The 27,613-nt window shown below is 46.3% G+C and overlaps 1 protein-coding gene across 1 annotated transcript in view; it reads left to right on the forward strand.

Annotated features, from left to right (window-relative positions):
* DNAAF9 (dynein axonemal assembly factor 9) overlaps nt 1-7,200 on the forward strand; it is a 75,313-nt gene extending 68,113 nt beyond the window's left edge. The window contains exon 37 of the mRNA XM_058025316.1: nt 434-7,200. Coding sequence (XP_057881299.1) covers nt 434-546 — 113 coding nt within the window. The 3' untranslated portion in view covers nt 547-7,200. The remainder of the gene's footprint in view (nt 1-433) is intronic.
* Nucleotides 7,201-27,613: the final 20,413 nt, after the last annotated feature.

Here is a 27,613-nt window from a genome sequence, read left to right on the forward strand (position 1 = left end):
TTTAAATAGCTGGAAGTGTGTTCAGAGTCCTCAGATAGTTTGGGTTGGAATGGACCTTGAAGCTGATCTCATTCCAGCACCTTCCAGAGATGGGGTGTCCAAAACTTCTTTGGGTAAGCTGTGCCAGGGCCTCACCACCCTCCCAGGGAAGAATTTCTTCCTAACATCTCATTTAACCCTGCTATGGTTTTGCTGTTCTTAGATCTTCCTTCTGGCAAAATAATATACCCCTTGTGCTGCTCCTTTATTCCCTGAGTTGGGGTAGCTCTGACTTCTGAAGTTCTAGAGAACTTCTGTAGAACTTCCAGAAAGTAATATATTGAATTTCTGCTTTCACCGAGTGTCCCAGAACTGGCACTTCTTTCAAACCTGGATGTTCTTTTCTACTAAACTCCATTTGCACAAATATTCTTCCTTCACCTTTCCCAACCAGTAATGGACCAGTTCATGAATGATTACTTGGAAGAAGCCAACAGGGAAATTGAGAAGTACAACAGGGAGCTGGAGGAGCAGGAGTACCACGACCTCTTTGAGCAGAAGATTTAAGCGCGTGGATCCTGAGTGTTCCTGTCCTTGTGTCAGGAACTAAAAATGCTCTTTTGTCCTTCTGGCTCACAAGAAATCAAGTGAAATGTTTGTTTTCAGCACTCCTTCCCAAACTAAGGGATTGTTCCCCTGAGGTTGGCATTTAACATGGTAACTGCTTAGCTGTTTGTACTGTCAGGATTGCTTCCACTTCACCTTAATTCCAGACTGTCCAAAGCATCACCTGGAATCTCTGGCTTGTGGTGGAAACGTGGGAAAAAGAAGAAGAAGGAGGAGAAAAGAAGCAAAACTGGATTTATTTCCTAAAACAAGGTCAGAATGTAATTGTGGAATTGGGCCATGGTGCAGATATCAAACAATCCCTGGGTGTCCCTTGGAAATCGTTGCACAGGAGCATTGATGGTCAGGGGGGAGCTCAGGGTGTGGGATTGGGGTTCCCAAAGCGAGAAATGGGGGAACAGACTCGGAAGAGTCCCCAATCCCAGAACTCTTTGGGTGTTCCTGAAGCAAAAAATGGAGGAATAATTAAAAAAAGTAAGAGAGTCCCTAATGCCACAGCTGCTGGGATGTTCCCAAAGCGAGAAATGGGGGAACAAGGGGAACAACTCAGAAAAATCCCTAATTCCACAGCTCTTGGTGTGTTCCCAAAGCGAGAAATGGGGGAACAAGGGGAACAACTCAGAAAAATCCCTAATCCCACAGCTCTTGATGTGTTCCCAAAGTGAGAAATGGGGGAACAAGGGGAACAACTCAGAAAAATCCCTAATCCCACAGCTCTTGGTGTGTTCCCAAAGCGAGAAATGGGGGAACAATGGGAAAAACTCAGAATTGAGTCCCTAATCAACATCTGTTGGGATGTTCCCAAAGCGACAAATGGGGGAACAGTGGGGAAAACTCAGAACTAATCCCTAATCAGTCCCTAATCAGCAACTGTTTGGGTGTTCTCAAAGTGAGAAATGGGGGAACACTTTCTCAGAGTCCCTAATCCCACAGCTCTTGGTGTGTTCCCAAAGCGAGAAATGGGGGAACAATGGGAAAAATTCGGAATTGAGTCTCTAATGCCAGAGCTGTTGGTGTGTTCCCAAAGCAAGAAATGGGAGAATGATTCAAAACTTGGAATCCCTGAATCTGCAGCTCTTGGGATGTTCCCAAAGTGAGAAATGAGGGAACATTGGGAAGAACTCAGAATTGAGTCCCTAATGCCAGAGCTGTCAGAGCATTCCCAAAGCGAGAAATGGGGGAATGGGAAAGGCTTGGATGAGCACCTCATCCCACAGTTGTTAGGATGTTCCCAAAGTGACAGATGGGGGAACAATGGGAAAAACTCAGAATTGAGTCCCCAATCCCACAGCTCTTGGTGTGTTCCCAAAGCGAGAAATGGGGGAGTAACAGTGGGGATAACTCTGAAAAGCCCCTGATCCCAGAGCTGTTGGTGTGTTCCTAAAGCAAGAAATGGGAGAATGATTCAAAACTTGGAATCCCTGAATCTGCAGCTCTTAGGACGTTCCCAAAGCGAGAAATGGGGGAACATTGGGAAAACTCAGAATTGAGTCCCTAATCCCACAGTTTTCAGAGGATTCCCAAAGCGAGAAATGGGGGAACAATGGGAAAAATTCGGAATTGAGTCTCTAATTCCAGAGCTGTTGTTGTGTACCCAAAGCAAGAAATGGGAGAATGATTAAAAGACTTAGAATCCCTGAATCTGCAGCTCTTAGGATGTTCCCAAAGCGAGAAATGGGGGAACATTGGGAAAAACTCAGAACTGAGTCCCTAATCCCAGAGGTGTCAGAGAGTTCCCAAAGCGAGAAATGGGGGAATAGTGGGAAAAACTCAGAACTGAGTCCCTAATCAGCAATTATTGGGGTGTTCCCAAAGCAAGAAATGGGGGAACACTTTCTCAGAGTCCCTAATCCCACAGCTCTTGGTGTGTTCCCAAAGGAAGAAATGGGGGAACAGTGGGGATAACTCAAGAGCCCCTGATCCCAGAGTTGTTGGTGTGTTCCCAAAACAAGAAATTGTAGAATGATTAAAAAATTTAGAATCCCTGAATCTGCAGTTGTTGGGATGTTCCCAAAGCGAGAAATGGGGGAACACTGGGAGAAACTCAGAACTGAGTCCCTAATCCCAGAGCTGTCAGAGCATTCCCAAAGCGAGAAATGGGGGAACAATGGGAAAAATTCAGAATTGAGTCCCTAATGCCAGAGCTGTTTGTGTGTTCCCAAACTGAGAAATGGAGGAACACTTTCTCTGAGTCCTTAATCCCAGAGCTGTCAGGGCAAGCCCAAAGGGAAAATTGTGGAAACAGTGGGAACAACTCAAAAAAGTCCCTAATCCCAGAGCTGTCAGGGTGTTCCCAGAGCGAAAAATGGGGGAACAGTGGGGAAAACTCAGAACTGAGTCCCTAATCTCACAGTTTCTGGAGCATTCCCAAAGTGAAAAATGTGGAAACAGTGGGAACAACTCAATAAAGTCCCTAATCCCAGAGCTGTCAGGGTGTTCCCAAAGCAAGAAATGGGGGAACAATGAGAAGAACTCAGAAATGAGTCCCTGGTCCCAGAGCTTTCAGAGAGTTCCCAAAGTGAGAAATAGGGGAACAATGGGAAAAACTCAGATGGGCACCCAATCCCACAGCTCTTGGTGTGTTCCCAAAGCAAGAAATGGGAGAATGATCAAAAAATTTAGAATCCCTGAATCTGCAGCTCTTGGGATGTTCCCAAAGCGAGAAATGGGGGAACAATGGGAAGAACTCAGAACTGAGTCCCTAATCCCAGAGCTGTCAGAGCAATCCCAAAGGGAAAATTGTGGAAACAGTGGGAAGAACTCAGTAAAGTCCCTAATCCCAGAGCTATTGGGGTGTTCCCAAAGCAAGAAATGGGGGAACAGTGGGGAAAACTCAGAATTGAGTCCCTGATCCCACAGCCGTTGTTGGGTTCCCAGAGCAAGAAATGGGGGAACACTTTCCAGAGTCCTCAATCCCAGTGCTGTCAGGGCAATCCCAAAGGGAAAACTGTGGAAATAGTGGGAAGAACTCAGTAAAGTCCCTAATCCCAGAGCTGTCAGGGTGTTCCCAAAGAGAGGGATGAGGGAACCCTCCCACCCCCACCTTTGCCAGGGCTCAGCCCATCTCAAACCTCAGCACAGTTTGAGTCTGCACTCGAAATTCTGACTTTAAAGAAAAGCTATTTATACATTTCAGGGTGAAATCAGTGGAGAAATCTTTAATTTCTTCCCAGTGCTCTCATTGGGATTCTTGAAAATATTTCCTGGCTGGCTGCAATGTGCACCTTGCTTAGATTATCCCTGGAGGATTCCTATTGCAGTCCTAAAAATGAGGCAAGGCAAGGCAAGGAGGAGATTCTTCAGCTGAAGAATTCCTTTTCATGAAGATAAATGATTTCCAAAGGTAAAAAATAGCAAAGGATGTTACTTGAAAGAGGCAGGAACTTGTTTGTGGAGCTTCCAGAAGAGTTTGCACGCTGTAACATTTCCCTGTGCTGGTGAGAAATCAGCTTTTTAAATACTTGCAACAGAATTTTTATAGTTCCTAAATGATAGAACAGGAATGCTGGCAGCCTGTCCTGACTTAATTCAGTATCATTTTAAAGGAGGCTTTATAAATCCCTGCCTGAAGGATTCTAAAGTACCTTAGCAGCTACTTACAGGTAATTATTGGAGTTTATTTGAATAAGCAGATTATTGTAGCATGCATGTGTTCAGAATTTAGGCGAGAGCAGCCCAGCAGGAATTTTTTATTTTCATATTCCTTTGCCTTAGGGACAGCTCAATCGTTTACTGCAACTGCAGCTTTTCTTTCTGACCAGATGTTTGTGATACAGCAAGAAATGGAATGAAAAATCTCTTGCAGGACACTTAAAATAATTCAAATGTATCTGCACAGCCTCATCCTGAGGCAGGAAAATGAGATTTAACCCCTGCCATCAAACTTGAGGCTAAATTAGAGTTTATACTTTGCTAAGAGATGTATTTTTTACCTTTGGAATATGAAATAAGTGAAATTTCAGTAACCTGAAGCACATTTTAGATGGTTTTGGTCTCCATTGCTGGATGCCTGTCCTGTGAGTGTTGCACAGTGCAGAGGTGGAATTCCAGGTGCTGCAGGCTGGGATAGAAATATTGATAAGGTTTCATTCCTTGCTTTCCTCCTAGATTTAAAAACTGTCTGAATTGAAGACTTTAGTATTTTATTTTTATTTTTTTTTTTGCACACCACGAGACTTTATATAAAAACTACTTGTATCCTGTTAGAGGCCAGTAAAAGCCAGCAATTAGTTTGTGTTTTTAGGCTTTCCTGGGGTATTCCCTGGATCACAAGTGTGGAGCATCCTGATAAAGCTCGTGAGTTTTATCTATGCATGGCTAAATTTTAGTCTTAATATCCTGTAGTGCCTGTAGAGCAAAGGTAGCTAGCAGTGGGTTTGGGGGGGCTGCCAGGGGTTTACAACTAAATCCAGTTGGTTGCATGAAATGATTTCTTTCACAGTCCAGAATTTTTTAGGAATCCCAAAATTCTGGTGGTGGTGGGGCTGCAATAAAAAGGGGCATTAGGAAATGGAGCTCCAATTGGAATTGTTTTGCCAATGAACTCAGTGTAAACCCAGCTGTTCCAGTCCCAGTTCTCTCACCTGCAAAGCCATATTTTTAGAGTAGTGGGATGTGATGTGGGAAGAAATTGCAGTGGTTGGGACAGCAGGCACGTGCTGGAGGCTTTGTCTCAACTCCTGAGTGGATACAGAGTAGATTTAAGTGCAATTGATTGAAAATAGATGAAGATGCTGTAGCTGATTTTTGCTCTGCTGAACTCTTTTTAAGAACTCCAATTTGTGCAGCTCTCAAATCAATATGGATGTGGGGCTTGATCCAGCTGGAATTCCAAGCCCTGTGAAACAAAAATAAAAGGAAATAATTGGGTTGTGAGTGTGCAAATTGAGATGTTCCTTAAAAACTGGAGCAGGAGAGCTCGGAACAAAGGCCTAGAACCCTCCTGTGCTGTGCTGCATGTGCTCTATGGTCATAGCTGTGTATTACAAAGACCTTTCACCAGACTGGTACTGGCTCAATTCATGTATTTTGGTATTGAAAGAAATTGATTACCTCAATTTTTATCATTTATTTTTAAACTGTGACTTTCAACTGTTCAACCAGAACAAAATAAAAAGAAAAAAAAGTAAATAAAAATACCGAAATAGTGAAACTGTGACAATGGTATCCTTTAAATGTAGTAGTGCCTTGCAGATGACACCATTTATTCCCCAAATAAATGGATGTCAGGGGTTGCACCACCCCTTTCTTTTTTTTTTTAAAGGAAAATAACGGTTTTGGTGAAAGGACTTAAAAAAATTTAAATTTAACCTAGTGACAAATATTAGCACAAATGGTTAAACTGTTTAAAAGAAAACTCTTTGAGGACTGAAATGCCTGATGCTGCTGCTGCTGTTGAAGAGCAGTTGCTGATTTTTTGGGAGTCAATTCTAACAATCAGCAGTGCTTTTTGAATTTATTATTTTCTTTTTTTTTTAAGAAGAGTGTAACTTTTGTACTCTGGTCAGAGCTGTTTGTACTGTATGGAATCCCCAGCCTAGGGGATTTGGTGTCCTCACTCCTTGGAAGTCAAGGTGAGGATGAAACTCGAGGTTTGAACAATTTTTTCTACTGTATAATTAAAAAAAAAAAACAACAAAAAAAAGCACCATTTCTAACCCACTGATGTTTGGATACAGCAAAAGTGCCATTACACCTTTCCTTTTCTCTTTTATTGTACTTGGAAAAATTTGTGTCCAGGCATTCCTGAGCTTGGGAAGTGCTGAAGAGTCCTCAAGGGGTTTCCACGCTTTGCTGACCTTTGTTAGCAGCTTGTGGTGGTGTTTTTTAATTTCTCCTCACCGAGAATGAGTGTGATCAGAAGTTACTGAAGTTATAGGATTCAAATGTGACAAACTTAGCAGGGGAACCTTTGCAACTTGAGCTGCTCTGCAATCTGGGAGTATATTTGAATTTGAAGCTGTGCAATTTGGGATTAATCCAGTTTTACACTTTGCAATTAACACACCGGATTGCAGGGAGGGTTGCATGTGAGGGTTCCCTAATAAGTTGAATTTTTTTTTTAATTATTGTTATTTTTTAATTGAAACTTGTCTGAATTTGCACAGATTTAAGCTCTGGAATACTTTGGTATTCTTGAAAAGGGAAAAAAAAAATTGTGACTAGTATAGTGAATTGTGAACTGTGAGTTGGTAGAACCACAAGGTTGATCTAATCTTAGGTTGTTAAAAATGTACCTCAGAAAGCTCGTGAGAAATTGCTTCATTTTTACCCAACAGCCAGATCCTGGTGTAACACTTCTCACTTTTCAATGTGCCAAAATTCACTTTTATACTAGTTCTCAATGCTTTAATATTTGCAAGTCTAAGTGAAAAACGTGTTATTTACAAACACTACTGTAACTTCAGTTCAGCTGAATGGTGTGATTGAAGCTTTTTGCCTCTCGTATTTATTACACAACTTGATTCAGTAAATATAAAATTACCTTTCCATTTATTTTTGTATTGTTTTACATGTTTATACCTGCAGTTTGTGTGACTTTTACACCTGTAACTCAGATGTGATGGAAAGAACCAATAAACAGTATCCATCCACTGCCTGGCTTTGATTCCTTTCATAAATTCACAGGTTCCTAAACTTGGAGTGGTTTTCATTTAAAGTTTTTAAACTGGCAGAAAGGTGAGTTGTTTGTATTCAAATTAAAATATAAAAATTTAAGGTTTTATGGGGTATTTTAGCTGCTATTTTAATTTAGACCTTCTTGCTTGAGCTTTTAACTGGGTTAAATTCAAAAAGTCAAGCTTTGACTCCTTTAATAAACTCACAGATTCCTAAACTGGAATTTTTAAATTTGGAGTTGTTTTCATTTAAGAGTTTTAAACTGGTAGAAAGGTGAGTTGTTTGTATTCAAATTAAAATATAAAAATTTGAGGTTTTATGGGGTATTTTTTAGCTGCTATTTTAAATTTAGCCCTCACTTGAGCTTTTAATTGGGTAAAATTGAAACTCAAAACTGCTTGAGCTTTTAATTGGGTAAAATTCAAAAAGTCAAGCTTTGACTCCTTTAATAAACTCACAGATTCCTAAACTGGAATTTTTAAACTTGGAGTGGTTTTCATTTAGAATTTTTAAACTGGCAGAAAGGTGAGTTGTTTGTATTCAAATTAAAATATAAAAATTTGAGGTTTTATGGGGTATTTTTTAGCTGCTATTTTAAATTTAGACCTTCTTGCTTGAGCTTTTAATTGGGTAAAATTCAAACTAGAAGAAGATTCATCTGCTTTGTGCTGCTGTCTGTTTTTCAGCAGCTGTGTGTGAGCATAAATTGATATTTACATATTTACAAATACAGGGAGGTGCTAAACCTTCCTCCCTGTGCTCACAGAAACGAGGATGCAGCTTCAGGATCCCTGGATCTCAAATCTGGCTGCCATGGAGAGGGCAATCCCACTTTACCCTGCTTTCCCTCAGGGGCTGAGCATCAATCACATTTTTGCTGGTTAAGCTGAACCTGCTGCTGATTTTCTGTTTCTGTTTTACATCACTTTTGCATTTTGGGGGGAGGTTTTGTGCTCGATTTGGTTTTTATGGACACTTTATGTAAATCCAGCCTGCTTTGCATATTCCAGGTGTGCCCATCAAGCAGCAGCTTCTGGGGCCTGGATTCTGGATTGGAATCCAGGAGTTTTCCTTTGCTGTGCAGCTGGGTTTGGAAAGAGCTCCCAGCTGTAAATCAGGAATTTGGGTGGCAGCAGGACCAGGGCACTGTGCTGGCACTGCTGGGGCACCTCCAGTGCTGGGGTGGTTTTGGGGCCTGGGGAAGGGTCTGGAGCTCCAGGAGGGGCTGAGGGAGCTGGGAAGGGGCTCAGCCTGGAGCAAAGGGGGATCAGTGGGGACCTTGTGGCTCTGCACAGCTCCTGACAGGAGGGGACAGCCGGGGGAACAGGGACAGGAGGAGAAGGAACGGCCTCAGGCTGGGCCAGGGGAGGGTTAGATTGGATATTTGGGAAAATTTCTCCATGAGAAGGTTATTGCTCATTCCTCACAAGCTCTCCAGGGTTACCAAGTCCAGTCATTCCCCCAGCACTGCCAGGGCCACCACTGACCCGTGTCCCCAAGTGCCACATCCACAGAACTTTTAAATCCCTCCAGGAATGGGGATTCCACCACTGCCAAGGCTGGACACCCTTTCCATGAAAAAAAATGGGAAGTTAAAAATGCTTTTAGAGGCTTTAAATGATGGAGAACTATCTGAGTTTCATTTCCTAACAGAGATGAAGTAGATTTTCCTGAGCACACCCCAAATCAGGGTTTTTAGTCCTGTTTCTTGCTTTTAATTATCTCATTTTGGTCAGTCTGGTTGTATCTGGAGAGGTTTCCAGCTCAACTTGGCTTTTCATGAGCTCCTCTTCCTTCCATGTGAACTCATCTGGAATTTCTTTGCCTACGTGTCCACCAACAAATGGTGCCTCTTTAGCTTCATAAATTACCAGCCTAATTAAAGGAGTGAATTCCCAACAGGAATTGCATGGAAATGGGAGCACTTGTTAATTGAATAGCCCTGGGTTAGGCTCCCATTGTACACATCCCGCAAGGTGCTTGTGTGATCCCTCCTATTGAATTGGCTTAAAATAAACCTTCAGGGCAGTTTGATGTCTTGGTAGGAAAGAAAACACCCAACAGGCAAGGCCTGGAGGATTTCAATAGCTTGACTGCTCCAGGACAGACAAAAAAACAACAAAAAAAAAAGTATGGAAATTAAAATGTGGGTGACCCATTCATGGCTAGGAATTCAGCAGGCACACAATGCATTGTATAGATCACTGCAAAACCTCTCCACGCGAGTGAAACAGGAAATTTCTAATGGTTCCAATTGAGCCCTCGCTCAACCCCACCAAAAATCTTCCATTTTTCTGTGTTATCAAAGTTAGTTCAATATTTGCTTTATATACATCCTGTTCCGGACTTTGATTCCTCTATACAGCACCTTCCTGCCTTCTAATATCTGATTTATTGCTGGGCCCTTGTTCTTCCAAAGGTTTGGCTTGGCCTGCTTTAACTCTTTATCTTGTCAGCCTGGGCCACAGCCTTTCCTTGGGCCTCTGCTGGCTTTGGGAACTCTGGAGAAGGGATAAAAGAGGAGATGAAAAAGAAGGAGAGGCTACAGAGGCTGTTGGGAAAAGTCACAGGATTTTTGGGCAGAAATCTGGGATATCCAAGGTGCTTGAGTGCATCAAACCAAAAGTTGAGACCTTAAAGATCATCCAGTTCCTGGGCCATCATCCCAGATGGATCCAACCTGGCCTTGGGCATTGCCAGGGATCCAGGGGCAGCCACAGCTGCTCTGGGCACGCTGTGCCAGGGCTCACCACCCTCACAAGGAAGGATTCCTTCCCAATATCCCATCCATCCCTGCCCTCTGGCAGTGGAAGCCATTCCCTGTGTCCTGTCCCTCCATCCCTTGTCCCCAGTCCCTCTCCAGCTCTCCTGGAGCCCTTTCAGGCCCTGGAAGGTGTTGGAAGGTGTCCCCAAACCCCTTTAGGCCCTGGAAGGTGTTTGAAGGTGTCCCCAAACCCTTCAGGCCCTGGTAGGTGTTTGAAGGTGTCCTCAGAGCCTTTAGATCCTGGAGGGTGTTTGAAGGTGTCCCCAGAGCCTTCATCAGGCCCTGGAAGGTGTTTGAAGGTGTCTCCAGATCCTTTAGGCCCTGGAAAGTATTTGAAGGTGTTCCCAAACCCCTTTAGGCCCTGGAAGGTGTTTGAAGGTGTCCCCAGACTCTTTAGGCCATGGAAGGTGTTTGAAGGTGTCCCCAAGCCCTGGAAGGTGTTTGAAGGTGTCTCAAGATCCTTTAGGCCCTGGAAGGTATTTGAAGGTGTTCCCAAACCCCTTTAGGCCCTGGAAGGTGTTTGAAGGTGTCCCCAGACCCTTCTCCAGGACCTGGATCCTTCTCACCCTCTCCCAGCTGTGGTGCTGGGTTGGGATCCCTGCCCTCCCCGTGCTCTGGGGTCTTTGCCCATCCCAGGGAAATGAGGAGGGAGTTCTCTGCCCCAGGTCAGTGTGGATGTCACCAGCCCTCAGGGAAGGTTCCAGAGGCAGGCTGGATGCTGAAGACTCCTGAAGATGTGTTTCCTGTGCAACAATTGGGAATTCTGTTCCATTTCTTTGTGGAACCTCTTGAGGTAAGAGCTGAAGTTCCTCCTGTCCCAGCAGACACATCCCTTCTCCTTTGCTGGCACAAAGGAGACACACAAGGACAGAATTGCAAATTGTGGTGGTGGCTCCTAAATGCCTTGAGCTGTCAGAGCTGACCTGCCCCATTCACTGTGCTCCATCCTGGATGGACCATGGGATTATAGGACACAGGGAATGGTTCCCACTGCCAGAGGGCAGGGATGGATGGGAGATTGGGAAGGAATTGTTCCCTGTGAGGGTGCCCAGAGAAGCTGTGGCTGCCTCTGGATCCCTGGCAGTGCCCAAGGCCAGGTTGGACAGAGCTTGGAGGAACCTGGCCTAGTGGAAGGTGTCCCTGCCATGGCAGGGGGTGGAATGGGACAAATTTTCATGTCCCTTCCAACCAAACCCATTCCATGATTCCCTGCATTCCCTGCAACTTTCTTTCTTCTGAAGATGGAGTAAAACCTCTCCTTGAATTCTGCAATTTTCCCCTAAAATCTAAAAGGCCCTGCTGTCCCCCGCCCTATCCCTGGCTGTGGGATGTGGTCATGACAGAGCAGGGCTGCTGAGAGATTTCTCAAAGGCAAGGCTTGGAGTGTGCTGCAGATTAAAATCACTGCTGCAAAGCCAATGGAACACAAATGTTTTGGGCTTGGCTGGCTTTGGGAAGGGTGTCCCTTCCTCTGGCCGCTGTTTGTTTGCTTAGGTGAGGTGGGTGCAAGTTCTAACAATAAACTTTCCTGGGAACACCATGGGAGAGGCCAGGGAAAAAGGAGAAACCAGGAGCAGGCGTGGGATGGGATCCTGCGGGGGGATGTGGGAGGATGGAGTGGGCACAGAAAGGGTTGGGATGTGCTCCTTGCTGTGTTTGCCTCATCCTCCTCACAGGCTGAGAGGATGATCCCTTTGGGCCTTGTGTCCTTTCAGCCCCTCCTGCCAAGGTAAATCATTAAAGGGGTTAAATCAGTGTGGGGTGAGAGAAGAAGGGAAAAGCAAAACAACAAAACAAAAGAAAACAACAAAAAAAGCATGGAAATTAAAATGTGGGTGACCCATTCATGGCTAGGAATTCAGCAATGCATTGTGTAGATCACTGCAAAACCTCGCTACATGAGTGAAACAGGAAATTTCTGATGATTCCAATGGAGCCCTTGCTCAACCAAAAATCACCAAAAATCTTCCGTTTTTCTGTGTTATCGAAGTTAGTTCAGTATTTGCTTTATATACACCCCGTTCTGGACTTTGGTTCCTCTATACAGCACCTTTCTGCCTTCTATCCAGGGTGGCTATGGATGGCCTGGAAGTGTCCCAGGTCAGGCTGGACAGGGCTTGGAGCCGCCTGGGACAGTGGGAGGTGTCCCTGCCCATGGCACTGGTGGAACTGAATGATCTTTAAGGTCCCTTCCCACCCAAACCATTCAATCATTGCAATTTACGGAAGGAAACTTGTAGTTTGAGCCTGGTTGAAACAGGGAGAGAAAAATCCCATGGCCAGGTCAGAGCAGGTGGCTCCAAGCCCTGTCAAACCTGTCCTTGGACACCTCCAGAGATGCAGGGGCAGCCACAGCTTCTCTGGGCCCCCTGTGCCAGGTTCTCACCACCTTTACAGCAAACGGTTTCTTCCTAGCACCACTTCTAGAATCCAGGCCCTCTACCTGGTGCTGAGAGACACAAGGAGGGACAGCTCAGCACTATCCAGGATCTCCTGGGACAGCTCAGCATCACCCAGGATCTCCTGGGACAGCTCAGCATCATCCAGGATCTCCTGGAACAGCTCAGCATCACCCAGGATCTCCTGGAACAGCTCAGAATCACTCAGGATCTCCTGGAACAGCTCAGCATCACCCAGGATCTCATGGGACGGCTCAGCACCATCCAGGATCTCCTGGAACAGCTCAGCACCATCCAGGATCTCCTGGGACAGCTCAGAATCACTCAGGTTCTCCTGGGACAGCTCAGCACTATCCAGGATCTCCTGGGACAGCTCAGGATCATCCAGGATCTCCTGGGACAGCTCAGGATTACCCAGGATCTCCTGGGACAGCTCAGCATCACCCAGGATCTCCTGGGATGGCTCAGCATCACCCAGGATCTCCTACACTCCATCCTGCACTCGCTGCCCCCTCTGGGATGCAGAATTCAGTTCCTGGGAAGTTCCTGCTGCCTCTGGCTCCCAGACAGAGCTGAGCTCACCCATCTGCTCAGTCTTGGCAGCAGGGGAGGGGAGGAACAACAATCCTTTTCAATCCAAGCCTGGTGTGTGCACAAAGAGCCCCGAGGATTCCTCTGGCACAGCCCCTGCAGGGGGAGGATGGCTGCTGGAGAGGGCCAGGGAGGAGTTTTCCCCCTGTCCTGGCTCAACCTTGTGTTGGAAGTGAACATTTCTGACTGTCTGCAGCCAGCCTGCCGTGGTTGAGCGCCTCTTGCTCTCCATGGAGGTGTTCTCATGCCTTTTGTGCCTTTGGGAGTCCATCCAGCAATTCCAGCACAATTCCTGCACTGTTGCAGAGAGCCATGAGGACACTGCTTTGGGACTCATGGATTTCTCCCAGCAGGTTTCCCATTGCTGCCCAGGCCAGCAATCCACATTCCCACCCTACCAACAGGGCAGTGAGGAGCAAATCAACATTTTCTTTGTGACCTGGACATTGGAGAGGTTTTGTGATCATTTAAATCCCCATTTTTCTGCTCCAGGTGTGCAGTTGTCTGTGCAACCTCATCCAGACCTGTTTTCCTCCCTGTTCCCCCCCAAGTGTGGGCACAGAGCAGCTGTGGATGCCCCTGGATTCCTGAAAGTGCCCAAGGCCAGGCTGGACAGGGCTTGGAGCACCCTGGGATAATGGGAGGTGTCCCTGCCCATGGATGGGGTGGGATGAGATGATCCTTGAGGTCCCTCCCAGCCCAACCCATTCCGGAATTCTAAAGCAAAAGGTGAAAGATGCTTTTAGCTTTTCCTAAGGAAAACACATTGCTTAATCCTCAAGGCTGTCAGTCAGCCCTTGATGAGTTCACTGACACCTGCACAATATTAAAATTTAGGGAAAACCTGTCTCAAACAGGGCATCACACCAGATAAATTATTGTAACTTAATTGAATTGCCTTTTTTTCTCTATTTTCCCCCTTTCTTTTGTCTCTAAGTCAGAGGCTTTCAGTTATTTACGTATCATGTGAAGCCAGATTTCCTCTCATTTCCAGTGGAAGAAAAGGGAGCTGGTGAACCCTGTCCAGAAAGAAAAGCTGCTGGGCTTTGGGGGAAATGGTGGTTTCTGGTTCAAAGCCCAGCCCTGGTGCTGAGTTGTTTGTGTCTTTGCTTTTTGCTGCTGTATCACTCCTGGTTTGCATGGAGAGAACCCTCTGGATTCCTCCTTCCATGGACTCTCATCCTTCTTTTCCTTGAAGGGGTCACTTGATCCACAGAGGGGCTTTTGAACTTTTCTGTTGTGTTAAAAATCCATTCTCAGCCTCAGTGCTGTTGTGGAGCTGCCTCTTGTAGAAAAAAAAGTGGGGGAAAAAAGCAAAACAATGGGAAAAAGATGCAGAGTGAATCCCCTCTCAGGCTTGGGAGGAAAAGCTCAGTTAAACAAGGCTCTGAACACCAAAATCCTCCCATCTGCTCCTGCTTTTTAGTTGACCCTACAGATGATGTAAAGGAAGGGGACAGCCTTGATTCAGGTGCTTAAATCCAGGTCAAAGTGCTTACAAACCCCAGTGAGAAGTTGCTGTGGGGCTGCAGACCCCTGCATGGAGCCCCTGCCCCAAATCAGCAGAGCAAGGAGCAGAAATTCCTCTGGTTTTCCTCCCAAGTCAAGATAAAAAGAGAGTAAGAGAAAGAAAACCCAGAGCAGAGCTGCTTCCCTGCTCCTGTGTTGCCTCTGCTGAGGGTTATTTTGGGATCTGAGCTGTGTTTTGTTCCCTTTTTGAGATACCTGAAATGTTCAGAATATTTCAGGGGAAGGCTTACAGGAAAAGAAAAATAATGGATTCAGCACATTTCTAGCAAAGTTACTCAAGTAAAACCTGAATTTAAATGTTAATAACATGACCTGGAAACAGACCCTTAGCCTGGCTGTCCCATCTTGTGATGCCACCTCGACCACAGACGACCAAGTTCTCCAAGGAGAGGAGAATTTCTGGAGACAAAAACCCCAAAACAACTAAAAAAAAATAAATTAAAATAATGCATTCTGTAGTGTTTCTAAAGCACATGTGAACAAAATTTTGGGTACAGCAGCTGGATCCTCTCTCAGCTCTTGGAAAGGGGAAACTGGACACATCTTTAGAGCCTGAGGCTAGAAAGTGTAAAATGAGGAATTTTGTTGATCACTGGTTTTCCTGTTGCTGCTTGAGATCTGCAGCCTCTTCCTAGGAGGTTCAGGGATGCTGGATCCCCACCTGGCTCATTCCCAGGAACAGGAGTGCAACATCCTCTCCTCCAGCTGGATAATCAGGAATGCCACCAATCCATCACTCCATGTGAGGACTGAGTCAGTTCCCAGACATTCCCTGCAGCAGGAACTGCCCTGAGATAAATAACCCACATTAAATACTCAATATTTCCAGCAGGGCTGGATTGAGATACCCTTGGGGCTCTCTTGGGAACAACCTGCAGTCCAGCCTAGGAATCCTTGCTGGAATTAGAGAAGAACTTCTCCTTCAGGAGGCAGTAAGGAAAATGGAAAGGTAAATTTGGTGTGTGCCAGGGTGGGCATGCAGGATGCTGGAGGCTGGAAGGGTGAGGAGAGGTGAAGCTCTGGTGGTGGAGAGAATTTGGGAAAACCTGAAGGGGCTTACAGGAAGACTGGAGAGGGACTTTGGGCAAAGAATGGAATTACAGAACAATGGGGAATGGCCTTAAGCTGAGCAGGGTTAGGAGGGATTTTGGGAAGGAATTCTTGGCTATGAGGGTAGTGAGCCCTGGCAGAGAAGCTGTGGCTGCCCCTGGATCCCTGGAAGTGTCCAAGGCCAGGTTGGTTTGGGCATAGAGCAACCTGGGATGGTGGAAGGTGTCCCTGCCCATGGCAGGGGGTTGGAAGATGGTCTTTAAACCCTTTCCAATCCAACCAACCCAACCCAACCCAACCCATTCCATGGTTCTGTGATTTTTTGGCTGCTCTCTTTGGGGTGTGGGATCTGCTTTCCCGTGCTCAGAGTCTGGTACAGCAGAGCCCTGCTCCATCCCATCAGTGCACCACCAAAAAGAGGGAGGGGGAGTTTTGCTTTCTCTGGGAACAAACCTCACAGGAGCAGAGCCCCAGTAACCCTGGTGACCACATTTCATTTGTGCTGAGCAGAAAGACGGGGAGGAGAAGTCCTTTCCTCATGGATGCGCCGAGCACTCCGTGTCCCCACAGACGGGAAGCAGCACAGCAAGGAGGCAAGGAGGACTCTGGTGAGGCAACAAAAGTGTTGTTAGTGTGGTGTCACGGGGTTCTCATCACTCCAGTGCTCTTGGCAAGCCCCTCCTGAGCAATTCCACTCTTTGACACAAGGAGAAGTTGTTCCTTCTGCCCTTTGTTCTTACGTCCCCCGTGGAGATTTGTTTTTGTAGCTCCTGGAGATGAAACAACCCCTGAGTGAAAATGCTAACGAGGTGTCCATGCTCAGATGGCTTTGTAAAAAGGGAGTTGTGCTTTAAATCCTTAATCATGCTGGATTTGGGAGGTATTTTTGCCCAATCTTCAGCCTACCCAGGACAATACCTGGGTTCTGTTATAAAAATGCCCCTTTGTGGCTTTCCTTTGGCCCTGGAAGGTCTCTCCTGCCCCATGCAGAAATTCCTGCTCATAATTTCCTCCCTTTTCCTGCTGGAAGTGAGACTTCCACAGCCAGAGCTGTGACTTGTGCTGTTTCCTCCTTCTCCTCCTCAGGGAATTCCCAGACTCCTCTTTCCCTGTGCTCCCAATGTTGTGTCTCCAGTCTGGTGAGGAGGATGGCACCTCCAGATGTCTGTTTAATCTCCAGCCCCTCCTGTGCTCCAGGCCCTCTGGAGACACATCTCACAGCCAAGCTTTCTCTGAAAAACATATTTTTAACCCTTCCTGCCTCCCACTCGTCTTCCCAAGCCAGATCCCCTGGGAACTCTCTGAACCAGATTGTTCTCACTTACACAGTCTCTGGTGGCTGCACAGAAGAGCTCAGCTCTGCTTTCAGAAATAAACTTCTTACACCTATTTTTCTTGTCTATACCCAGTTTTTTTCCCTTTACGTTTTCACATGAAATCCCAGTTGTCAGGCCAACAAGGGGAAGTTTGAAGCCTATTTGAATTTTAACTTGAAGAGGAAGTTTTTTTTTTTTAATTTTTTTTCTTCTTTCTGTATTTTGAAGTCCTTTGGGCCATGTTAGGCCTGTTTTTCCCAGCGCATTCTCTGACCTGATTGACCAAAGTTTTTGTGCTGTTCTCATACTAATTTTGGAACTTTTTTGATGACGTGCAGGCTTTTATTTAGTCTGGTATTTTAAAGCTGTGTGTCCTACCCCTGTGCAGATATTGCTGCTGCTGTATCCCACACTTGATGATTGGACTGGATGACCTTGGAGGTCTTTCCTTACCTTTAAGGATTCTGTGATTCCATCACCCCCAAGCTGTGGCACCAGCACAGGGGAGTCTCTCATCCAAGATGGACCAAAGTGGGGTGAAACCTCCTTGTTTTGGGTTTGTGAGGCCAGGTTTTGCTAGCCAGGGGCTACAGGGCTGGCTTCTGGGAAGCTGCTGGAATAAATTAAATTAATTCCCCCAAATGAGTCTGTTTCACCCATGGCAGTAACTGGTGAGTGATTCCTGCTCAGTTTTTGGCCATGCACAGCTCGGTGCCTGCCTGGAGGCCTCCTCCTGACTTTTTGAACCGAGTTTGCTCAGAACAAGGTGTGTTTTATAGCTGCAGGTATGTGCTGTAATCTCCTTCCCCCTGATTTAATCCTGCTGGGCAGAGAGGAGCAGAGATGTGTGGGTTTGTTCTCATTGTTGTTCCACCGGTGACGCTCAGCTCAGGGCTGTTATTTTTGGAGAGTTTGGTGCTCGTGTTTATTGCGGAGGCTCCTTGAGCTCTGGGGCTTTGAGGTGCATAAATCTAAATAAAAAAAATAAGGATGACATTTTAAAATAGGTTGCACGCTCTCCCTGAGTGTGCAAAGAGGAAATATGAGTAGACTGACTTCAAATACTTCAAGTTAAAAAATCCCCCGTGGGAGTGCCATTAAAGTTCTCAGCACCTCCAGGTAATTATATTCTGACATAAGTTGTTTGGACCACAATTCAAGGTAACTCTAATACCTCATTATGATGGATAAAGAGGAATTAATCACTGAGCTGGAAGCAGGATTGCTCCCTGGAGGCGTGTGGTCACGACCTGCCTGCTGGAATTTGGGCAAAGATGGGACAGTTGGAGCTAAAATCCTGTGTGGAAACACAGATACAGGGAGAGGCTCGGGAGGGTTGGGCAGCACAGCTGACAAAAGTTAATGGGAAAGGATTGGGAAGGAAAAGGACATGGAGAGGGAGATGGAAGTAGGAGCTGGGAGTCATGGAATTGGGTTGGAAGAGACCTCCAACACCACTCAGTGCCACCTCCTGCCATGCAGGGACACCTTCCATTGTCCCAGGGTGCTCCAAGCCCTGTCCAACCTGGCCTTGGGCACTTCAGGGATCCAGGGGCAGCCACAGCTTCTCTGGGCACCCTGTGCCAGTCATTTTTCTTCTCCCAGACAAAATTCTTCCACAAAACCCAAGAGAAATTACAGTTTTTGGGAGCCTGCTGGGTCTGCAGGTACAATTTCCCTTCCAGAGCAGCCCCTGGATAATGAACAGCTATGAAGCTCCCAGGAGCTCTGGAGGAGCAGCATTCCATTTCTCCTTGGAAAGGTACAGGTACTCAGCTGATGGGGGGAGTTTGGAGGACAACAACCACTTCCAGCAGTTTTCCAGGCTCTGGAAGGGTTGGATTGTCTGCTCAGCCCCGTGGGGAGCAGAGGTTTTTTTTGTCTAGGGTTACTCCCAGCCCTGGCACAGCTGCCCAGGGCAATGGTGGAGTCCCCATCCCTGGAGGGATTTAAAACCTTGTGGATGTGGCACTTGGGGACATGTCAGTGGTGGCCTTGTCAGTGCTGGGGGAATGGCTGAACTGGATGATCTGAGTGGAATGATGGAATAAAGGAGTCTGTGAGTCTGATTCTGAAAGACACACATGGGGTCTGAAGTCCCACTGCGCTTCTCTTTCCCTTATCCGTTATTCTGATATGGAATATTGAGAACATGGCTGAGAAGAGAAAGATCTGGGGAATTTCTTAACTTCTCCAGCACCACAGGCACGAGTTCAGCTGATACTGACTGGTACAAGCTCTTCCCTGGGTGAAACTGATCCTTGTACTTTGTTCTTCAGAGGAATCTTCCAACAGCCTGGAGTGACCCCAGCAGGTTCCATGTCCAATGTGGATCCTGGTATTTTACCTGTAATAATTATTTCCTGGCCCAGAAAAGGTTTAAACCTACCTGAGCTTTTCCTACAACTCAAATTTAAATTTCTAGATCTGAAGAAAGCAAACCTTGTCCCCCCACTATCTTTGGTGCAGCACCCAAAAATCAACCCAATGTTTTTTCCTTCGTTGTTACAACCAGAATTTCCCTTTGAAGCATCAGTCCAGGTCAGGTATGGAGCAATATTCCCTCTGTGCATCTTTTAACCCACCAAAGCAGGAACATGGGGTTGTCTTTCAGGAATCTGGGGGTTGTCAAGGTTTAAGGGCAGAGTTGCCTGTGCTTTCTGTCCAGTGATGAGATGTTTTGCTTCCTTGCCTGTTCCCTCTCTTTGTTTCAATCCTTTTTATATGAATCCTCAAGATTTATACACCATCCTTGATAACAAAGGTCTGGGAGATATTTTAAAGATATAGATGATAAAATGCTACATCTCTACTTTTTTCCCCCTTTCCTGTGCCCAAACAAGAAGGCTTTACTTGTTTTACTATATATTTACATTTAAAAACTCTTGCTGCCATCTGAAGCTGTTGGCTCCAGTTTGGGCTCTCTTGGCTGGTTTTTTAAAAATTTATTTATTAATTTTTTTGTTGTTGTTATCCTCTGGAGAGCAAGAAACCGCGCGGGTTTCCAAGTTCCTTGAATAAATGTCAAATAAAACATTCCAAACAATTATTCAAGCTGGTAATAAGCAGTGAGACATCCTTCCTGTAGAGAAGCTGAACAATGGTTTCCTCTGACAGAAGCACAACATTAGGAGCCTTCCATATGTTGGTTCTGATTTGAATGGCGGCAGCATCTCCGAGAGGGACCCGAGGCCCCAGTGAGTATCTGGATATCCTGTGGGAAGAAAAGCTCTGTGGGTAACACCCTGACTGCCCCTGAAAAAATATTATCTGGGAGTTTTGTCCCTGTCTCCTCAACATCCTCCAGTTTTGAGAGTATTTATTTCCTTCCCTGGGATTTTCCATCACATCCAGACTTGTTCCTCAGGGAGGCAGGTGAGCCATGCCTCACCTCCAGCTCCAGGATGGCCTCCAGGGAGGAGCAGCACTGGCTCCCAGTTTGACCAGTTTGACCAGTTGGATGTGCGTCCCTGCAGCCCTGGTGAACACATCCCCTTCCCAGTTTTGCTCCAGCAACACCCCCTCTCCTCCATGGGCTGTATTCCCTGGGGAGGGGATCCCACCTGGGATGGGAGAAGCAGCAGATAACAGTCTCACATCTCAACAAACTCGTTCTTTTCTTTCTAAAATTTTCCTTCTTTCTTATTTTCCTTCTAAATTCCTTATTTTCCTTCTCCTCTAACTCCTTATTTTCCTTCTAAAAATTGGGCTTTTCACAATTTTTAGATGCCCAAATGTGGGAGCACAATGCTCATCCTGGCTTTCCACCTCAGGTGGTGACCAGGATGGGCCTCTCCAGGTGAAGGTGACACTGGTGGTGTTGTCCTTGCTCAAGCTGGCGACCACATTGATGTTGGGGACATAATGTGGGAGGTGACAGTGGAGGCAGAGTGGCTGTGGATTTGTCCTTGCTCGAGCTGGTGGCACCTTGACATTGGGGACATGTGGAAGGTGACAGTGGGGGCAGAGTGGCTGTGGTTGGCTCCTGGAGCTGATCCCACTCCTGCAGTCCAGGCTCAGCCCCCAAGGGAAGAGCCTGTTCTGGTTGATGGGTCCCAAACAAGGAGTGAGGAATTTGGCCACATTCCTGGTGTGGTGTCTCCTAAATCCTGCACAAACATGGACAGCTGGGAGTGACCTGGAGAGGCCAGAGCTCCTTGGGTAGTTCTTGCCCAGAGCAGCATCTCAATCTTTATTAACCAGCTCAGACATGGCCAGAAAAAGATCGAGATGTCTGGAGAGTCAGGAGCAAAGTTCTCCTTTGGGCTGCTCTCCTTGACGCCAAAATCTCTCAAATTTCAGTGAAAACCCCAGAAGTTAAAAGGGTTTTTGGGCAATTTTTCTCTCTTGTGTGGCCCCAGGCATTGGATCTGGTATAAGCACACCCAGCTGCTGTCTTGGGAGTCAGTGAAGTCAAACAGGTCCTTGGTTGGGGGAGTCACCTCAATGGTCACTTGTTCTTGGACATCATCACCATCCCATGAACATCCTCTCCACTTGTGATGTCCTGGATTTTGGAGAGCTGGAGGTGAACCCTGTACCTTGCTGGTAGGAGATCCCAAATCACTGCCATGTTTTAGGAATTAGTTTAATTTTCCTGTTATTATCATTAATAGTGTTGTTAAAGTAATTTTTCTCTAAATTTTGGCCTCCCCAAATCACAGAACCCACAAACTTCTGGCTCAGGATGTGTGTGCTGACCAGGGAGGAAGGCAGAGCAGGAGGTCCAAAGGAGAGGAGCTGGTGGTACAGCAATGCTGAGGCTCTTTCCCAAAGATTTTTGCTCCTTGAGGGGACATAATCAACCTTCTGCTCAGGATCACCATTCACCACCCAATGGTCACCAGCAGCAGCTCAGTCTGCTCCTCCAGGCTTTAAAGCCACCCTGGACCCACCTTCCCAGCAGAAACAAAGAACCTCTGGGGAGGTCACCATGGAAGGGAAGTGTTTTGGACACCCCAACCCTCCGTGTGCTGTGTCCTGCTCCTCACAAACCCACCCTGCAGTACAAGGGACCAGTTTTTGGTACAGGGAGCCTTCTCAAGGGATTTCCCTCTGCTCCTGGGCAGGATATCTGGCTGATTTTGCAACAGGGACAGAAAAAGGTTTCACAAGCCCTGAAGAGGTTGAGCACCTCACGAGCTCCTTATCCCATGGGAAGCCACAGGTATGGGGCAGCCAGGCTAGAAAACCCTTGTTAAATGATATTTTTGACCTCTTTATTTCCAGGTATAGCCAAAACCATGGGGAAAACAGGCACAGAGAGCAAGGCTTGGAGTCCTTTTAGCTCTGGTACTGAGCTGAGCTGCGTGCCTCGACCCAGCGCCCTCGAGGCCGAGCAGATGAAGCCTGCCCTGCATTCCCCAGGCTCCCCCAGTGCCCAGGGATGGATTGTCTCAAATCCAGCGTGTGGCTGCTCTGCATCCTCCCATCCTCACCACGGATTTGCTGGAGAGAGGGGAGGAGGGAGCCCCAGCCCAGTGGGAGCCCTCGGCCGGGCCCGGCACCCGCGCTCTGCACAATGTCCATTTGTTCTGGGTGCTAACACGAAATGACAAAAGACTCCAGATTCATGCTGAACAAAATTGTCCCCTTGCTAATTATTAGATTATGAAATGTGTTTCGTAATGTAATGAATAATGGGGGGGGGGGATGTTGGCTTATTTTAATTTTTTTTTTTCCTGCGTGAATCTGGATTTTTTCATTGTTTGCCCCGGAGTTTTTGTTGGTAGGTTGAAACAGAGATGCGAAAAGAATGGGAAAGGCTGGGTTTTATTTGTGCCTTGCCTGTTAAAGCTGTGACTTGGCTCACACAGTAAGTGCAAACAATTCTCTCCTGGCAAGTGTTCAGTGGAGACATTACTGATGACAGACTTTATTAAGTGCAGGTTTGCTTGTTATTAAATTCGCTCTGTGCTTGTTTCCGAAGCCGCTGGCCCGGCCGGCTGCATCCCATTAGGATCTTTAGGAAGAAAGAAAGGAACAGAACATTGTCTGCAGCACAGCCAGCGATGAGGTGATAGGGAAGCCAGCACTGGGGAAGGAGACCCAAGGAGATAATTAATTGCTACGTTTTAAAACAAACATTTGTTTGGTTTATTGAGTTAATTCGAGCCATCCCTTGGAGATTCCTGGTTTCCAGGTGAAGCTGGGCATGTGTTCCCATGTCAGCACGCTCAGGGCTGTGGGAGGTTAATGTATGTTGCATTAATTGTTTGGGGGGGAGAGAAAAACCACCATTAAAGCAGAGGCATGTTTCTAATTTCTCTAAGCCTTGTTTAAACTCTTCCCTTTTCCCATCCCAGCTATTGTATGGACAGCATGCCACCAATGACAGCCTTTCTATACAAAATAAATATCTTATAAACTCTTAATCTCATGATTGAATGCCTGCATTGCTGCAGTTCCCAACCCTAATTGTCCAGGCCATGTTAAAAATGAAAAAGTTTGAGCGTCCTGCAGGTGGGTGCCAGGTATTTCCTGAAAATCAGGTCCCTTTTCAAGGTGTCCCAGCTCCAGGTCCCATCAGAGGGTGATTTGTGGGAGGAATCTTGGCTGACAGTTTGGAAGCACTCAAAGCAAATGGGAGCTGCTCAAATGTAATAGAGCAGGAATTGATCCACAGTAGTCAAAGAGGAAAAATAGGCTGATTTTACACTGAGGATCTCAAGAGTTTTTAGACTGAGATTTTTCAAGTGTAACCTGTGAGGTGATATTTTGCTCCTATCAGCCTAGATCAATATAACCATAATTTTGGATCAACAACTGGTTTGGTGAAGACATCTGGGGTGTTTTTTCCTCAGCCTGAGTTTTCAATTTGTTCTTTAAAGCACATTTCCACATTTCTGATGTGGGGTTTGGTGTAGACATCTGGGGTATTTTTTCTCAGTCTGAGTTTGCAATTTGTTATTTAAAGCACATTTCTGATATGGGTTTTGGAGTAGATATCTGGGGGTTTTTTTCTCAGTCTGAGTTTTCAATTTGTTCTTTAAAGCACATTTCTGGTATGGGGCTGGCTGTTGTAAAACAGCTCAGGTTAAGTCTAGGATTTATGGTTCTTTCCCTCCACAAGGTAAGAAATTCGCAAAGAAAAACAGAAAAAAAAGTTGAATTTATCTTTTTTCCTGCTTCTGATGGAAGAATCTCCTTTCACCTCAATTTTGGGGCGAAAAAGGAAACTGTGCCTGCCACCCAGTGAGGGACAAGAACTCCTCCAGCCAAAGGGGTTCCAAGGAATGATGAGGTTGGGATGTGCCAGGCAGGTTTGCTCCCCTGGCATCTCTTGCAGCCAGCAAGGACCCAAAGCCTTCAGCTGCATCTGGGCTCCATCTCTGTGTCCTCTGACTATCAAAAACCACGGGAGGGAGGGGACAGAATGACAAAATACTTCTCTTCCCTCGTTCTTCCCTTCGGGCTTTTGAGGCACCACTAATGGCAGTGGGTGAGAGTCTGAGCTTTGCAATTTATCACTTTGGCACCCGGATGAAGGGACTGGCTGCACTCCTGATCCCCTCTTTTCCCTCTGAGGTCACAGACATTGTGTTGTTTGGGGTTTTTTTTTTTTGCCTGGGATCCTCCCTGGAGACCTGGGCCTGGAAGGAGTTTCTCCAGGTCTCCTGCTTTTGCCACAGAGGTGACCTTGTGTGAGAGGTGAAATCCCTTCCCTGGGATGCTCTGAGGTGGAGAAGCACCATGAGAACTTGACACAAAAGGCAGAATTGACTTCTCAACCATTCCAAATTTAATGTGATTTGCACAGGCCACTCTCTGCTCAAAAGCTTTGTCACAGCCCATCTTGGCATCCTGGAACTACTGGAGCAGTTTGATTTCTGGTTAAGTAATAACCTCCCTCAGTCAAAAGCTTTCCAGGGTGCTTTGTGTGCTGTCCATTTATTTTCTATAAGGCAGATGACTCCCCTCAACCTGAGATTGCTTTATCTCCCACTTTGCTCTCTCGCTGAAATAAATTGCAGGAAAAATCCATATACTCCTAGGAGAGTCCAGGGGAGTGGACGTACAAAGGGTGCCTGGGGAAAATGAATATTGTGCTGATTCTATCTGAAAAATCATTACAAAGCTGCAGTCACAGAAAACCAGCTCCACCCCTCTCCTTTCATTTTAAAAAACTGGACCAGGAATGTTTCAGGCCATGTTTTTATCTGGGAGTCTCCCTTCCCAGCTTGGGAGCACAATGAGGATTGTGTCTCAGGTATGTCGGAGCTATTTTGCTACTGTTGGTGAATTTAGATGGGAAAAGTCAGGCACAAAAGGGCTTAAGTGATTTGCTTCAATTAACTATAATTTATGAACCCAAATTCCCAGTTTACTAATCAGAGTATCACACAATGGCCCTGATTTCAGAAATTGCTTAAATATGTGCCTCTGCTCTGCTCGATGTTAAACATGTGCATAAAAATAGGCAGATGGGCCACTTTGGAAGGAGAAATGTTTTCCAAATGAGATTTTGTATCAGTCAGATTTAGCCCTTGTGTTTCATTTACCTGCTTTTGGAGAAAGGAGGCAGAGCTGACGTCTGAAGTGCTCTGATGTTTTAAAAACTCTCTGCACAAAGTTTTCTATGACATGAGGGGCTGGAGGAGCTGCCAGTGAAGGTTCACAGGGACAATGGGTCTCAATGAAGTGCTCAGGGTCAGAAAGGGAGAAAAAAATTCATCATGTCTGCAGGGTGAGAGGAGAAGACACCTTGGAAGGAGCAGGAAAACCCTCAGCAGCCCAAGTGGTTCTGATGGGATGGATGGAAACGGAGGGGAGCTTCCTCCTCACCATCAGAGCTTCACCAGCTCCAGCAAAGGAGGGCTGAGCTCACATTTGGCCTTTCATTGTCCCCTGCTCTTGTTTTTCTCTCTGTTTTTCTTATGGAGATCTGCAGTTCCCAGCTCTCCAGCAGCCTGTTGGGATGACCTGCAGAGGAGATAATTTTATGGAGTGATTCCCCCACCCACGCCTTTTATTGAGGACATATTCCAATATCCCATCTGATCCCAGTTCAAAGCTCTTCCAAGAATTTATGTGTGGTTTAATAATCAAAAGCCCTCTTGATTCCAATTTATGTCTGACTTTTCAAACCTTCTGGCTGTCCAGAACTCCCTGACAGGAGAGGGTTGGGCTCTGCTCCCATGGGACAGGGACAGGAGGAGAGGAAATGGCCTCAGGTTGTGCCAGGGAGGTTCAGGTTGGACATCAGGAAGAATTTCCTCATGGAAAGCATGGTCAGACATTGGCAGGGGCTGCCCAGGGAGGTTTGGAGCGTCCATCCCTGGAGGCGTCCAAGGAACATCTGGTGGTGGCACTCAGTGCTCTGGGCTGGTGACAAGGTGGGGATTGGTCACACTTTGGATTTGGTGATCTTGGAGGCCTTCTCCAACCGCAGTGATTCTGGGATTCATCCTGTGAACACCTGGAGGTGACACTCAGTGCTCTGGGCTGGTGACAAGGTGGGAATTGGTCACAGGTTGGATTTGGTGATCTTGGAGGCCTTCTCCAACCCCAGTGATTCTGGGATTCATCCTGTGCAGTCCTGTTGACCTGAATTTTGAGGACACTGTTGGATCCATGAAAAGCTGTTATCTCTGCCTCTTGCTCTAGGTGATGTTTCATTCTCCTTCTCTTTTCCCCATGCTCAGCTAAAAACAACCCACACTCACTGGTGTTTCAAACTGCTCTCAGCGAGATAATTACCTATTAGAAATTCCACAATTATTTCATTATGTATTATTACAGAGAGAGAAAAAAAATTAAAAACGCAATCCCATCATGCAGTTAATGGAAATTATTAAGTTCTACAAATAACTTCCATGAGAGTCATTATTTGCTGAACATGGGCTGAGGAATCCCAGGCAATTACATAGGGAGCCACATCAGAGCAGAGTTGCTGTGAAAATGAGGATTTGTCACTTTGTAAGTGACACTCACCACAGATTAAAAACAAGTTGCAGGGGGAAGGTCATCATCTGGAAGGTTCCTGCCCCAGGAATGGTGATGTTCCCATGGAGATCATCCATGTTTCCATGAGTCTCCTCCATAGCTCATGATCAGAATAACTCCATGGATCTTCTGCAGAAGATCTTCAGAAACACCTTCCACTATCTCAGGTTGCTCCAAGCCCTGTCCAACCTGGCTTTGGACATTTCCAGGGATCCAGGGGCAGCCCCTCTAGGCACCCTGTGCCAGAGCCTCCCCACCCTCAAAGGGAAGAATTTCATCCCAATATCTCACCCCAAAGCTGCCCTGTGCCAGTTGAAATGATTCTGGTTGTGTGGCAGATGCCACACAGAATGTCAGATGTGTGTCCCCTCCTCAGACCTTCAAGGGCCTGGAGGAGAAAGTCCAAGGTGAGTTTTACCTACACATCTCCTGGCAAAAATGGGCACAACCACAGCACAGAGGTTTATAGGACATGTTGTGGTGTGTGAATCTTCTGAGTGAGAGAGACACAAGGCTCTATCCACATCCTATTCTAGGAAAGGGAAAACACCACTCAATTTCAGGCCAACATAAAGCCTATTATTCCCCAAACGATCCCATTCCTTCTGCCCAGCCCTGTTTCTGTGCCTACCCACCCTGGAAGCCATGAGAGCTCTTTCATCCATCATAACTCAAGGAGCAAAGGGCTGCCAAGGCCCTGGGGCTGCTGAGCTGCCATGTGAGCAAGCCCTGCCCCATTCAGGGGAGCACAGGACACTGGCATTGTCTGCCACACATGGATGTCATAGGGTGAA

The sequence above is a fragment of the Melospiza georgiana genome, chromosome 5, assembly GCF_028018845.1.
Source record: "Melospiza georgiana isolate bMelGeo1 chromosome 5, bMelGeo1.pri, whole genome shotgun sequence".
Taxonomy (NCBI): Eukaryota; Metazoa; Chordata; class Aves; order Passeriformes; family Passerellidae; genus Melospiza; species Melospiza georgiana.